The 14,178-nt window shown below is 38.7% G+C and overlaps 1 protein-coding gene across 1 annotated transcript in view; it reads right to left on the reverse strand.

Moving 5' to 3' along the window:
* Window positions 1-14,178, reverse strand: part of csmd3b (CUB and Sushi multiple domains 3b) — a 642,003-nt gene that overhangs the window by 394,849 nt on the left and 232,976 nt on the right. Inside the window, exon 6 of the mRNA XM_047383297.1 lies at window positions 7,715-7,912. Within this exon, the coding sequence (XP_047239253.1) occupies window positions 7,715-7,912 (198 nt within the window). The remainder of the gene's footprint in view (window positions 1-7,714; window positions 7,913-14,178) is intronic.

The raw sequence follows: 14,178 nt of genomic DNA on the forward strand, positions 1-14,178 counted from the left end.
TGTCTGGCTGAATCTTGGATCCGCCTTTTTCTGATTCATAGCAGTATTTTTGTGTGCTCATTACTTGGTAATGCATTAACTCATTTGGCAGTGATGAAACTGGAGCAGATGCTTGTTTCTTGTACTGTATATGTAAAGAATTATTTTACACTGGCTCCCTGTTAAACCTGTTTTATATTTGAGAGGATGTAAATGCTGTATTTTTATTGGCTCTTCAGTAAATCTAGAAAGTAACTTTGAAGAAAAATGCCTTCTCTTTAATACCAAGGTCCAATATATCTTTAACCTTTTATAAACTTTCATTAAAACCTTCCCAACATAGCACTTTACACCAAGGAAATGTAAAACAGATCATTCAATCCCAAGGATCCTGTCTAGTGGAACCAGCTCCTATATGGATTTCAGGGGCAAATACATTACCCTTCCTTACATTACAAATTAGGACTAAAATATTAAATTCTGAAATCCTCTTTAAAAATGCTTTTAGCTCGGGTATGCAAAGGTTACCCTGAACCTACCCTTTAGTAATACTAATACATTTAATTAGAAAAATCACTGATAATCCTGATTTTTATCATTTTCCTTCCTCTTCCCAACTACACGCTGCATTGTTTGGGTCTGTTACTTAAAATCCCACTGAAATACATTGCAGTCTGTGGCTGTAACTAGAAAAGTGTTTGAAAATATCAAAGTGATACTTTGTTGAGGCACTGCATGTCAAGGTTGCCATTGCAGCCTTTGATGTTTTATTTTTCTTCACTTTAGCAGGTGTCCCAATTGTAATGTGATAGAAGAAATATTAGCCACCAGCACTATAGTGAAGAACTTTTGCTTGGAGTTCGCAGATTACTTCTTGCAGTCTCGGTTCAGAAAACCACCTTCTATGTGTGAAGAAAAAACAAACACAAACAAAAAACAATCTGACTTCTTGCAGGGTGGGGCTTTACAGTTTTCCATTGAAGGTATCTCCAACGAATAAATAATAATAAAAAAAAAGTGATGCCTTTTTGTTAACATTGTAGGACTGCTAACTCTAAATAGCTGTCTGTATTGTTTGCCAGTTCCTTCATGGAAAAGTAATCGGAAATTCATGGTTTGAGTGCCAGAGTTCCAAATAAGAATAGGGCAGAGACATGGTGCTTTATATTGTTGTTTTCTTTTTGTTCTTTTTTTAAGGATTCTTTTATATTGGATCAAATTTGTAGGGTATGTGATAGAAGGCTGACTCAGAGGCCGGGTAAGAACATGGTAACTGTTCTTTGTTTTCTTTCCATTCATCCATCCATTGTCTATACTTGCATATCCTTGCAGGGTTGCAGCAGGTCTGGTGCTGATCCCCAGCGATCATTGAGCAAAATTTGGGATACACCCTGGACAGGTTCCATCACATTTAAATCTTATTGTTATTAGTATTATTATTATTATTACTACTACATTATTATTTTATTATTTTGATTTTGTAGGTAGTGTTAAATTAAATATTGGCTACATTTATAGCTCTTCATTGCCCTTTTGAAGATGTGTCAAACTATATGTTCATTCAAATAAACTAATTGCGAAAAAGTGAGCAAGAGAATAAGCTTGACACATATAATTTGAGATGGCCCTTTTCAGGCATGCCCCATTCTAGCATCAATGCATTTGTTCACTGTTTTACATGATAACAGCAGCAAAGCGGTGAGCACATATGCCCCCTCCCCCTGAGTGAAAGGGGTAAATTCTCCTCCGGCACCTGGACTCCACAGGAACCTATGCCAGGATCCTGTTTGTGGATTTCAGCTCTGCCTTCAACACCATCGTCCCAGTTCTGCTACAGGAGAAGCTCTCCCAGCTGAGTGTGCCCGACTCCACCTGCAGGTGAATTACTGACTTCCTGTCTGACAGGAAGCAGCGCGTGAGGCTGGGGAAGCACGTCTCTGACTCCCTGACCATCAGCACCGGTTCCCCCCAAGGCTGTGTTCTCTCTCCTCTGATCTTCTCCCTGTACACCAACAGCTGCACCTCCAGTCACCAGTCTGTCAAGCTTCTGAAGTTTGCGGACGACACCACCCTGATCGGACTCATCTCTGATGGTGACGAGTCCGCGTACAGATGGGAGGTGGACCATCTGTTGGACTGGTGCAGCCAGAACAACCTTGAGCTCAACGCTCTAAAGACAGTGGAGATGGTTGTGGACTTCAGGCAGAACCCAGCCCCACCTGCCCCCATCACCCTCTGTGACTCCACAATTGACACTGTGGAATCTTTCCGCTTCCTGGGAACCATCATCTCCCAGAATCTCAAGTGGGAGCCAAACATCAGCTCCCTCATCAAGAAAGCCCAGCAGAGGATGTTCTTCCTGCGGCAGCTGAAGAAATTCAACCTGCCAAAGACTATGATGGTGCACTTCTACACAGCCATCGTTGAGTCCATCCTCACCTCCTCCATCACCATCTGGTACGCCGCTGCTACAGCCAAGGATAAGGGCAGGCTGCAGCGTGTCATTCAGTCTGCTGAGAAGGTGATTGGCTGCAGTCTACTGTCACTCCAGGAACTGTACACCTCCAGGACCCTGAAGCGGGCAGGGAAGATTCTGGCTGATCCCTCCCACCCTGGTCACAGACTCTTTGAGACTCTCCCCTCTGGCAGGAGGCTGCCGTGGTCCTCACGCCAAAACCTCACGCCACAAGAACAGTTTTTTCCCATGTTTCCCTTGTTAACAAAGCCCGGAAACCACCCTGACACTCTGCCTCCCCCCCCCCCCCCCCCCCCCCTTTTTTTTTTGTGCTGACAGGACACTTGTAACCTGTAACTCTATGCGTTACATTAACGTTCAGCATGGACTCCTGCTTTACTTGCACTGCCATACTTGCACAATGATCACCTTATACTGCTCTATACTTACTCACTTAAAACTGTGCACATATATTTATATTATATTGTAGATATGTTTATACTGTTTAATTTGTATTGTATTGCACCGACTACGCCAAAACAAATTCCTTGTATGTCCAAAAACGTACTTGGCAATAAAGCTTTTCTGATTCTGATTCTGATTCTGATTCTAACCTGCTATTGGATATTAGGTGTTGGCCAGTGGACCACCACTGGGTTTTCATTGAAAGAATCACTCACAAGAGCAGAAGCAAGAAAACAGTAATTGTTTATAATGTCGCTGATTAAGTCTCACAATAAAGTTCTTGAACCTTTATCTGGCTCCATTTTGAGAAAAATGCCCCAGTTTGCTTAGATACTGTCTATTCTGAAAATGTACAAACCAAAGTCCTGACTGAAAACATTGACATCAACAAGTAAACTGAATTTCTGTCATAGTTTAACATATTTGGTTAAGAAGGTTAACAAAGTTCAATTTGGTACCAAGACCACAGTAAACTGATCTGGCCGCTTCCTTTTACAGCAAAAACAAACCACTAAGTTGCTCTTCCATTTTGGCTCTATTGGGTTCACGTCTTAGCTTCTCCTAGTAGCTTGCTGGCTCCTCACTCAATCAGTTCCTTGTAGCTGTTGCAAACCTTATAGTTGCCTTTCATGTGTAAAGTCCAAAAGTCAAGTACTTACATTAATTAACTGTGCACATATATTTATATTATATTGTAGATATGTTTATACTGTTTAATTTGTATTGTATTGCACCGACTACGCCAAAACAAATTCCTTGTATGTCCAAAAACGTACTTGGCAATAAAGCTTTTCTGATTCTGATTCTGATTCTAATTTGGTAAGACACCTCATGTATATTTTGCTATCTTTGCTCCAAATACTTTTTCCCATATTAAAGTAAATCTGTGTACCCTATGTTTCACCTGCTGAGGATAGGCATCTGTAAAAATTAGTAGGATAAGATTAACATTTTTTTAAACAAAGTCTGGAACTAATGCATGAAGACAAGTTAAAAAGCAAGCATTTTGTCTTTTCTGTGTTTCATCATCCTATTTACTAAACTGACAAGGAAAAAAAGATTTGGGACCTGTTTGTTTTCCTACCAAGAAATCTTTACATAAATCTGCTTTATCTGAACTAATTGAGCTGAATCATACTGAACCCAACTAAAACAGAACTTTAGTTCAACAAATGAACCTTTTTACTTTCCCTTTTAAATAAGGGCATGTATTTTTCTCTTGAAAGTGAGAGATAAAATCAGTAAACTTCAGTGTTTATTTAAATGTTCCTGCTCCCTTCATATAAATAAAACAAACCTTACTGTTTAAGCTCACTATATCAACACACGTATATATTCTGTGCCTTCTGGCATTAGTATATCACCAAATTTGCATCCACCTACACAGCACAAATTTGCATCTTGCATAGCACAGGAAGTCTACTTTGGGATGAAACAAATTAATGTATATAAATCAAAAAATAAAGATTGCCATATGTTATATCTCACATACAAGCCTGTCTCCCACACACATCTTTGATTGGGTTTGTGAAGGATGAAAGAAACACACACTCACACAACATCTATGTGATGTCTTTGAAACATTCACATACATACACCTGGAGTGTGTCTGTCTATCTGTCACCCTCACATTTACAAACATATAAATATATCCACATACATATACGAAGAGTTTTTTTCTAAAACTGTTCATTTTTTGCTCTAAAATGTTATGAAATATATAGTCGTGAAAAAATTAGGAAACTATTTGAAAGTCTATGAAAGTGTTTTTTTAAACATATTTGGACATACAGATATTTAATGTTAATTTTAACAATACCAGAAAAAAATGTCAGTAAATTAATGTCAGTAAATAGTAAAAGCTAAAAAAAAAATACCTTTAATTTTTTTCTGCTTATTTATAATAATAAATTCAGTTTCTGATGAGGAATAAATTAGAAGACCTCCTGATGTTTTTTCAAAACAGCTGTGCATCCTAAGATATCACTACTAAGCATTTTGTGGGAGGTTTGCCTTGTTTAAACCCCAGAGACTGAATTTGGTGTGCTCTTGTTAAACTGAGAGTGAACACCATGTTAAGATCTAAAGAGATGTCGGAGGGCTTCAGACAGAAGATTGTAGATCCTTATGAGTCTTGTAAGGAGTTTTACTGTATAAAAAATTTACAAGTCTACAAGTTGAAGACATTCAAACAACTACTGTGCTGCGAAGGCCTAGCCCTCCAACCAAGTTCACTTTGAAAGTGGGCTGCCAAATGCTAAAAGACGTTTCCAAAAGCCCTAAACTTTTTGTCATCATGGGACCTACAGCAGGCTCTTGCTACTGTTGATTATAAGTGCATGCTAGTCTTATCAGAAAGAGACTTTAAGTGTAACTTTCATGGCAGTTTTGCAAGAAGAAACCCTTGCTCGATAAGAAAAGCATAAAGGCCAGACTGAAGGATGCCAGAAAGAACATAGAAGACCAGGATTTCAGGAATAATGTTCAGAAAGATCTTAATAATGTTCTTTGGACAGATGAGCCAAACATGTAATTATTTGGACCACAGAACACAGGAACACATCCTACAACATTCCAGGAGAAAAACCTCATTCCAGGTTTGAAGCATATACAGGTCCTTCTCAAAATATTAGCATATTGTGATAAAGTTCATTATTTTCCATAATGTCATGATGAAAATTTAACATTCATATATTTTAGATTCATTGCACACTAACTGAAATATTTCAGGTCTTTTATTGTCTTAATATGGATGATTTTGGCATACAGCTCATGAAAACCCAAAATTCCTATCTCACAAAATTAGCATATTTCATCCGACCAATAAAAGAAAAGTGTTTTTAATACAAAAAACGTCAACCTTCAAATAATCATGTACAGTTATGCACTAAATACTTGGTCGGGAATCCTTTGGCAGAAATGACTGCTTCAATGCGGCGTGGCATGGAGGCAATCAGTCTGTGGCACTGCTGAGGTCTTATGGATGCCCAGGATGCTTCGATAGCGGCCTTTAGCTCATCCAGAGTGTTGGGTCTTGAGTCTCTCAACGTTCTCTTCACAATATCCCACAGATTCTCTATGGGGTTCAGGTCAGGAGAGTTGGCAGGCCAATTGAGCACAGTGATACCATGGTCAGTAAACCATTTACCAGTGGTTTTGGCACTGTGAGCAGGTGCCAGGTCGTGCTGAAAAATGAAATCTTCATCTCCATAAAGGTTTTCAGCAGATGGAAGCATGAAGTGCTCCAAAATCTCCTGATAGCTAGCTGCATTGACCCTGCCCTTGATAAAACACAGTGGACCAACACCAGCAGCTGACACGGCACCCCAGACCATCACTGACTGTGGGTACTTGACACTGGACTTCTGGCATTTTGGCATTTCCTTCTCCCCAGTCTTCCTCCAGACTCTGGCACCTTGATTTCCGAATGACATGCAGAATTTGCTTTCATCCGAAAAAAGTACTTTGGACCACTGAGCAACAGTCCAGTGCTGCTTCTCTGTAGCCCAGGTCAGGCGCTTCTGCCGCTGTTTCTGGTTCAAAAGTGGCTTGACCTGGGGAATGCGGCACCTGTAGCCCATTTCCTGCACACGCCTGTGCACGGTGGCTCTGGATGTTTCTACTCCAGACTCAGTCCACTGCTTCCGCAGGTCCCCCACGGTCTGGAATCGGCCCTTCTCCACAATCTTCCTCAGGGTCCGGTCACCTCTTCTCGTTGTGCAGCGTTTTCTGCCACACTTTTTCCTTCCCACAGACTTCCCACTGAGGTGCCTTGATACAGCAGTCTGGGAACAGCCTATTCGTTCAGAAATTTCTTTCTGTGTCTTACCCTCTTGCTTGAGGGTGTCAATAGGGGCCTTCTGGACAGCAGTCAGGTCGGCAGTCTTACCCATGATTGGGGTTTTGAGTGATGAACCAGGCTGGGAGTTTTAAAGGCCTCAGGAATCTTTTGCAGGTGTTTAGAGTTAACTTGTTGATTCAGATGATTAGGTTCATAGCTTGTTTAGAGACCCTTTTAATGATATGCTAATTTTGTGAGATAGGAATTTTGGGTTTTCATGAGCTGTATGCCAAAATCATCCGTATTAAGACAATAAAAGAACTGAAATATTTCAGTTAGTGTGCAATGAATCTAAAATATATGAATTTTAAATTTTCATCATGACATAATGGAAAATAATTAACTTTATCACAATATGTTAATATTTTGAGAAGGACCTGTATACGGAAGTTTTGTGGTTGTGGATGCCTTGCTGCAGCAGGATCTGGCAAGCTCATCATCTCAAAATACACCATGAATCATATTGTGTATCAGAGGGACCTCAAGGAAAATTTGAGACCATGTGCAAAAAATAAAAACTGAATTAGAGCCTGCTACATGAGAATAACAGATAATGCACCAGTAAATCCTCAAAGGATTGACACGAAATGAAGAAGCTACAAGTAGCAACTTACTGAAGTCATTTTAGCCAACGGGTGTAGGACTAGCTATATGGACGTAGGCTGTCGTACATTATTCCTCAGAATACACAATTTTGTTGTTATCATATGTTTAATGAGTAAAGCCAATTGAGACTTTACATTGATTTGTGACAGTTTTTTAAGGAAGAACTGAATATTTAAGTTACCACATTTTTTCACACGACTGTATATATGTTGAGCATTTTTTTACAACTGCAAATCAATAAATTTTGTGCACAAAGGATTTTTGGCACCATTGTGCTGTATTTTAAATGAGTAAAGAGCATGGTTTTAGAATGAAAAAAACTCTTCATATTTCATGCACATAAAAAAAAAAAAACATTGTATGCGTACCTCGACAAATAGGAGCAGGAAAATCCCAGACTGCAATGTTTGCCGCATTGGTTATGCATGTGAGCGTGGCATGGCCATCTAATACGTAGCCAGGGACACAGCTGTATTGCACACGGTCTCCTACAGCGAAGCGGCCACCACTACTTAGCACAGCTTTAGGTGGAACACCTGGATTCCCACAAGATGTACTTTGCAGTTCTGTAAAGGAAAGACAAAACAGTTAATTAAGTCAAAAATATTTTTGTTAAGACTCAGTGTTACCAAACACTAATAAAAAAATAGTATGCAATACATGAAATCTGCATGTTAGAAATTTTGTTCCTTTTCCAATGCAAACAGATTATTATTTGTTTAAACTGTTAGCCTTTCCTCAAGATTCACCTGCAACCAGTAAAGGTTTATCTCCTGTAAATAGTTTTTTTAATTCGTTGGTCAGAAATTGCACTATATGAAATCAAACATTCAGTCTGGCTCTGCAAGATATCCTTTTTTGTAAGATATGTTTCAAAATGCAAAACGGAGAAAAAAAAAATAAGTGGGCAAATTATTGAAAACAGCGTTCACAAAACTGTCCATCAGCTGCTTTAAAGATAAAGACCATAAGTCATACCCCCAAAAAATGTATTAGCATGTCAACAAAGGGAATGAGGAGTGAGTTGTCCACTGTTCTTGTTGATAACTTGCTTAATCCAAGTTTTTTTTTTTGGTTTTTCCAGTAGATTAGTGTGATTATTTCACCATGTGGAGAAGGTGGCTTCATGACAGAAAACCATAGTCTGGAACCCTACACAAATGTTTGTGATGAATTAGCTTTAAATGTGGGATATTGTACTAGTCTTCAGAGCCTAAACAGAAAAAAAGAGGCAGATGCCAAACCCATCGCAATGGGTAAATGTTCGGCCAGATTTAATACAAATCTGGTCCAGAGGGGGTGGAAAGACATGAGACGGAAAAATGAACAGAAGCAGAGCTGACTGGATCTTGTTAAGTCAACAACATCTGATCACATGCTTTTAATAAACCTTGGAATATGGTCTTCAGCTAGAAAACTAGACCCTAGCCTAGATACAACACAAAGTCACAGTCACAGAACCTTGAGTGGCTAAAAAGTGACTGGCAAGCAAGAAAGACATACATAGAAAGGTAGATGGGTAGAGAACCGAATGCAATTCATCACAGTGACATAACATTACTGTAACTCTACCCTTTGTTCTAAATATACATGCATGTAGATCTAATTTTGTATATTATATACAGGTAACCTGTTAGTGGTTTTAAAAAAAGCATTTGATTAAAATCAAAATAGACTAAATAACTTCAGACAAGAAAAGGAAAGGCAAAACTGGTAATGATGTTTTCCTCCCTAGACCCATTTTCAATTTTTATCCTTAAACACAAGCACAGCTAAGCTCCTATAAACATCCATAGATGCAAAGACAAAGAGCAAGTGAGTGAAGAGGCATTACAAGCCATAAACCAGGAATTAGATGAGAGCGGAGGGAGCAACTCCACTCTAACAGTTTGAACCTGATTGATACAACTATGAAACTATTCAGACAGCTAGAAGGCAGAGGGTTGGAGCAGCAACCAGTCAGAATGGGTGAGGGGGAGGCAAAAACACAGAGAGAAACATGGGAGTGGGGGGAATTGTGGAGGAGCTCGGACACAGAGGACAATCATTGATGATAGATAGAACTATGAAACTACAAGGACAGAGGGAGTGAATAGGGTAAAAAAGAGGAAGCTGAAAGAAAAGAGAAGAGGACAGACCAAATTAAAAAAAGATTTTGCCTACTGGGCTTCTAAATGTTTAGTCTGACCAAAGGTCTGACAGTGAGAAAGTAAGGTTGTGAATCTGCATTTCCATGCTTAACATTGTTCTGACCAATGACCACCAGGCTCACCTTTAAAGTGTGAAACGTGTAGATGTTAAACTTGCTGTTTTCCTAGTATATTATCCACGAGCTAGCTGAAACAATACAAGAAAAGCTTTTCCTTTGTATATTGCTAAAGATGCAAACGAAAAATTACTTATACACCCCTGTATGTGCTGCACTGACATTCTGCAAGTCTTTGGTTGGAAGTTAATACTTATTTTTAGTCAACAAAGAGCAGAAAAGAAAAAAACAGCTAGAGGCAAACGGTTTTACTAAAGAGCCCCAGAGAAATCACTCCAACCGCCACCCTGTTTATCTCCACACACAGAGTGAGAGAGAAACATACACTGATGAGACACACTTGGATGCAAGCACATGAGTACACACACACACACACACACACACACACACACACAAACACAACCAGGGTCATCCATCACTGTGGCGATCCTCTGAGCTGTATTGTGATTGGATGTCAGGTTGGCCTAGTGTCGCGACCTGTTGGCCTATCAATTTAGCAAGTCAGCATGGCCCCACTGAGCGTCAGAATGTTTGTTCTTCAGTATCCTATCAGGCACACATTTACTTTCACCAACACACAAACCTACACAAAAGGAAAGACATATTTGTGCGGAAATGTGCTATTGGCAACATAAACCCATTTCAGCCACTTTGCTTTCAGTAAACCTTTGCTGTATTGTCTGTCTCATTTGCCCCCCATCCACCTTCCTTCAAGCTTTTTTTTTTTCCTGCAGGAGATAAATCACCAATTTACTCTAACACCTGGAAATAATACAATCAACATTAATTCCCAGGTCCACTGTATCAGTTCTGGATATTTATAGGCTCTGGGTCAAATCAACAGTGATGGAAGCTTGGTATCCAGGTGGACAAAATCATTTTTGTACAGAGTATACAGTGCAAAGCCTGGAGTTTAGGTTTTTTTTGGCCACATGCTCTCAAACTGACAGCAGCAGAATCCAATTGATTAAACAAACCCAAGCAATCTGCCAGTTCTTGCTCAATCTCAAGTTGCACAAGGCTGGCTTTTAAGCCCCCCCCCCCACCACCCCTATTATTAAGCACATTGTATGAGTGTCTGTTCTAACATTTTACTTAAATAACAGTGTTGCTAAGTAAGATTAACAAGCTGGTTCTTTTGTCTTTACAAGTTGAAGTTAGTTAGTTAGTTAGTTAGTTAGTTCATTTAGGTGCTGACTTTTAAGTACTGAATTGAATCAGATTATAACTTTAATGTTTTCCACCTGAAATAATTTGGAGCTCATGTTAGGACAGCCTTTTAGGAGTTCACTAGTAGAATAAGTGTTGAACAGTGTTTGTGACAAAGCCAGGATGAATGCCTTCTAGATTGAAAATAAACAAATTCTACTTTTTAAAAGTTCATAAATATCTATTATCTCCAGAACAGAGCCATCATTTTTAGGATTTTGTTGCCTTCATTTTCCCAAGTAACCAAAAGATTATTGTCTATAACCTGCGATCAGAATGCATGGCTCTGCTTTGTTTTGCTAGGTGTGTGTTAATTTTTCTCATCTGCTCCTTTTATATAAAAATAAGTTAGTTGTTAATTCCTCACTAACTAAAATCAGTTAACAGATACAAAATATAAAAAATTTTAAGATTAAAATTATTTTATTAATTTACTTTAATAATTCATGGATTTCCAATTGCTTCACCCTGTACAGCAAGTTTACTACCCTCATTTTAATTTTTTAGTAAATACATGGACAATTTAAATTATTGGGCTCTGTTTGTAAGCAGCTGTAAATGGCTTTTAGTTGTAACATCTTCCTCCACATCACATTGATGGTGACTTTTGGATGTGGTATGTTGAGTAAGTCTGCTCTTCTTGTCTGTTCAGGGTCTGATTTTAAGACAATTTTGCAACAAAATAGGTTGTATGTGACATCTGACTACAAATATTATTGCTTTATGCCCCATGAACTACATGCTTGAATAGTATATATTATTATGAACCTTGATGATAACCATTGGGTAAAATAAGAAAAAACAAACAAAACAAAAAAATTCTGGAAGGTTTTAGGACTTCAATTTACTGAAGAAACCTAACACTCTCACCCTGACTGCCATAATACAATTAACACACTAGTTGTGGAATCAACTTTGTTTTTGAAAGTCACACTTGTCTGATATTGGGGTCTGCCACAGCCTTAGGGAAAGTTGAATGTCATCTCTTCCTACTGCATTGGAGGAATAGCAGGTTAATTCTCTGTTTTTTGCCAGCAAGCTTTAGACAAACAGCACATATATCTGATTTTGATGCAAAAAAAGTTTTAATCTAATCCTATTGTCGTTTGTCCATATCCTCCCTGTATTTTCTCCTCAGGTAAAGATGTGGCCATTCATGGTAAATAAATTCCTCTTTCCATTTTTGTTCAGTTTATTGTGAAAATCACATAGTTTAATTAGGCAACTTTATTTAGTGTCCAATGGTGGATGCTCTTTTTTTATAGTTTATTTCAATCTGCCCTCTCTTATTTATTGTCTCATACTCACACTTCTTTTAAACCAATTCCTCATTATCTTCCTATCTAGTATCTATCTCCACCTCTCTTTCTATTTTCCACTCTCTCCCCAATTCACCATAACCATGATTTCAGTCTCAGTTGTTTCATTACAAGCTGCTGCTTTTATGGGCCATCTGTAGTACAATCTACATTTGTCATTTAGGCAGATGCACTCACACACACAAATACACAGCAAAGCACATGACTTGCAAGCTAGGGAAACTCCACCAGTTACTTTATCTCACACCCTCTCCTACATAACCATTTGCCTTTTATTTCTCCCAAGATGGGCAATTAATGTAGAGTTTACGTTAAAGACGAGATGCAACAAAGAGGAAAAAGCAAGAAAGGTAAAAAGAACAGAGCAGCATGTAAAAACAGAATTCCTACGGGTTTTCCTTTTAAAATTCCAGACTCAAATTCAGATGGATTGAGGGAGGGAGGGAGGGAGGGAGGGGTGGATGGGTGGATATACTGACAGATAAAAAACAATGGATGCATGGATAGTTGTATGCATGAACATTTGGATATATGTACATTTTGATGGATGGACAAGTGGGAAAATTAAGACATCAATGGACAAATGAACAGATAGATGGAAAATGCTGAATGGACATTTGAATATATGGACAACAAGATGGATGGACAAACAACTTATTAGATCATATATATATATATATAAATATATATATATATATATATACAGTACAGACCAAAGGTTTTGACACATCTTCTCATTCAAAGAGTTTTCTTTAGTTTCATGACTATGAATATTGTTGCTTCACTCTGAAGGCATCAAAACTATGAATTAACACATGTGGAATTATATACTGAACAAAAAAGTGTGAAACAACTGAAAATATATTTTATATTCTAGGTTCTTCAAAGTAGCCACCGTTTGCTTTGATTACTGCTCCGCACACTCTTGGCATTCTGTTGATGAGCTTCAAGAGGTAGTCACCTGAAATGGTTTTCCAACAGTCTTGAAGATGCTGTGGTAGCCATGCTGGTTCAGTATGCCTTCAATTTTGAATAAATTCCCAACAGTGTCACCAGCAAAGCACCCCCACACTATTACACCTCCTCCTCCATGCTTCACGGTGGGAACCAGGCATGTAGAGTCCATCCGTTCACCTCTTCTGTGCTGCACAAAGACATGGTGGTTGGAACCAAAGATCTCAAACTTGGATTCATCACACCAAAGCACAGATTTCCACTGGTCTAATGTCCATTCCTTGTGTTCTTTAGCCCAAACAAATCTCTTCTGCTTGTTGCCTGTCCTCAGCAGTGATTTCCTAGCAGCTATTTTACCATGAAGGCCTGATTCACACAGTCTCCTCTTAACAGTTGTTCTAGAGATGTGTCTGCTGCTAGAACTCTGTGTGGCATTGACCTGTTCTCTAATCTGAGCTGCTTTTATCCTGCGATTTCTGAGCAGCAGAAGTCTTCCTTTCCTGGGACGGTCCTCATGTGAGCCAGTTTTTTTGTAGCACTTCATGGTTTTTGCGACTGCACTTGGGGACACTTTCAAAGTTTTTCCAATTGTTCGGACTGACTGACCTTCATTTCTTAAAGTAATGATGGCCACTCGTTTTTCTTTACTTAGCTGCTTTTTTCTTGCCATAATACAAATTCTAACAGTCTATTCAGTAGGACTATCAGCTGTGTACTGTATCCACCTCATGCACAACACAACTGATGGTCCCAACCCCATTTATAAGGCTTGAAATCCCATTTATTAAACCTGACAGGGCACACCCTGAAGTGAAAACCATTTCAGGTACCTCTTGAAGCTCATCAACAGAATGCCAAGAGTGTGTGTAGCAGTAATCAAAGCAAAAGGTGGCTACTTTGAAGAACCTAGAATATAAGACATATTTTCAGTTGTTTCACACTTTTTTGTTCAGTAAATGATTCCACATGTGTTAATCATAGTTTTAATGCCTTCAGTGTGAAGCTACAATATTCATAGTCATGAAAATAAAGACAACTCTTTGAATGAGAATGTGTGTCCAAACCTTTGGTCTGTACTGTATAT

Source organism: Girardinichthys multiradiatus, chromosome 13, assembly GCF_021462225.1.
Source record: "Girardinichthys multiradiatus isolate DD_20200921_A chromosome 13, DD_fGirMul_XY1, whole genome shotgun sequence".
In the NCBI taxonomy this organism is placed as follows: domain Eukaryota; kingdom Metazoa; phylum Chordata; class Actinopteri; order Cyprinodontiformes; family Goodeidae; genus Girardinichthys; species Girardinichthys multiradiatus.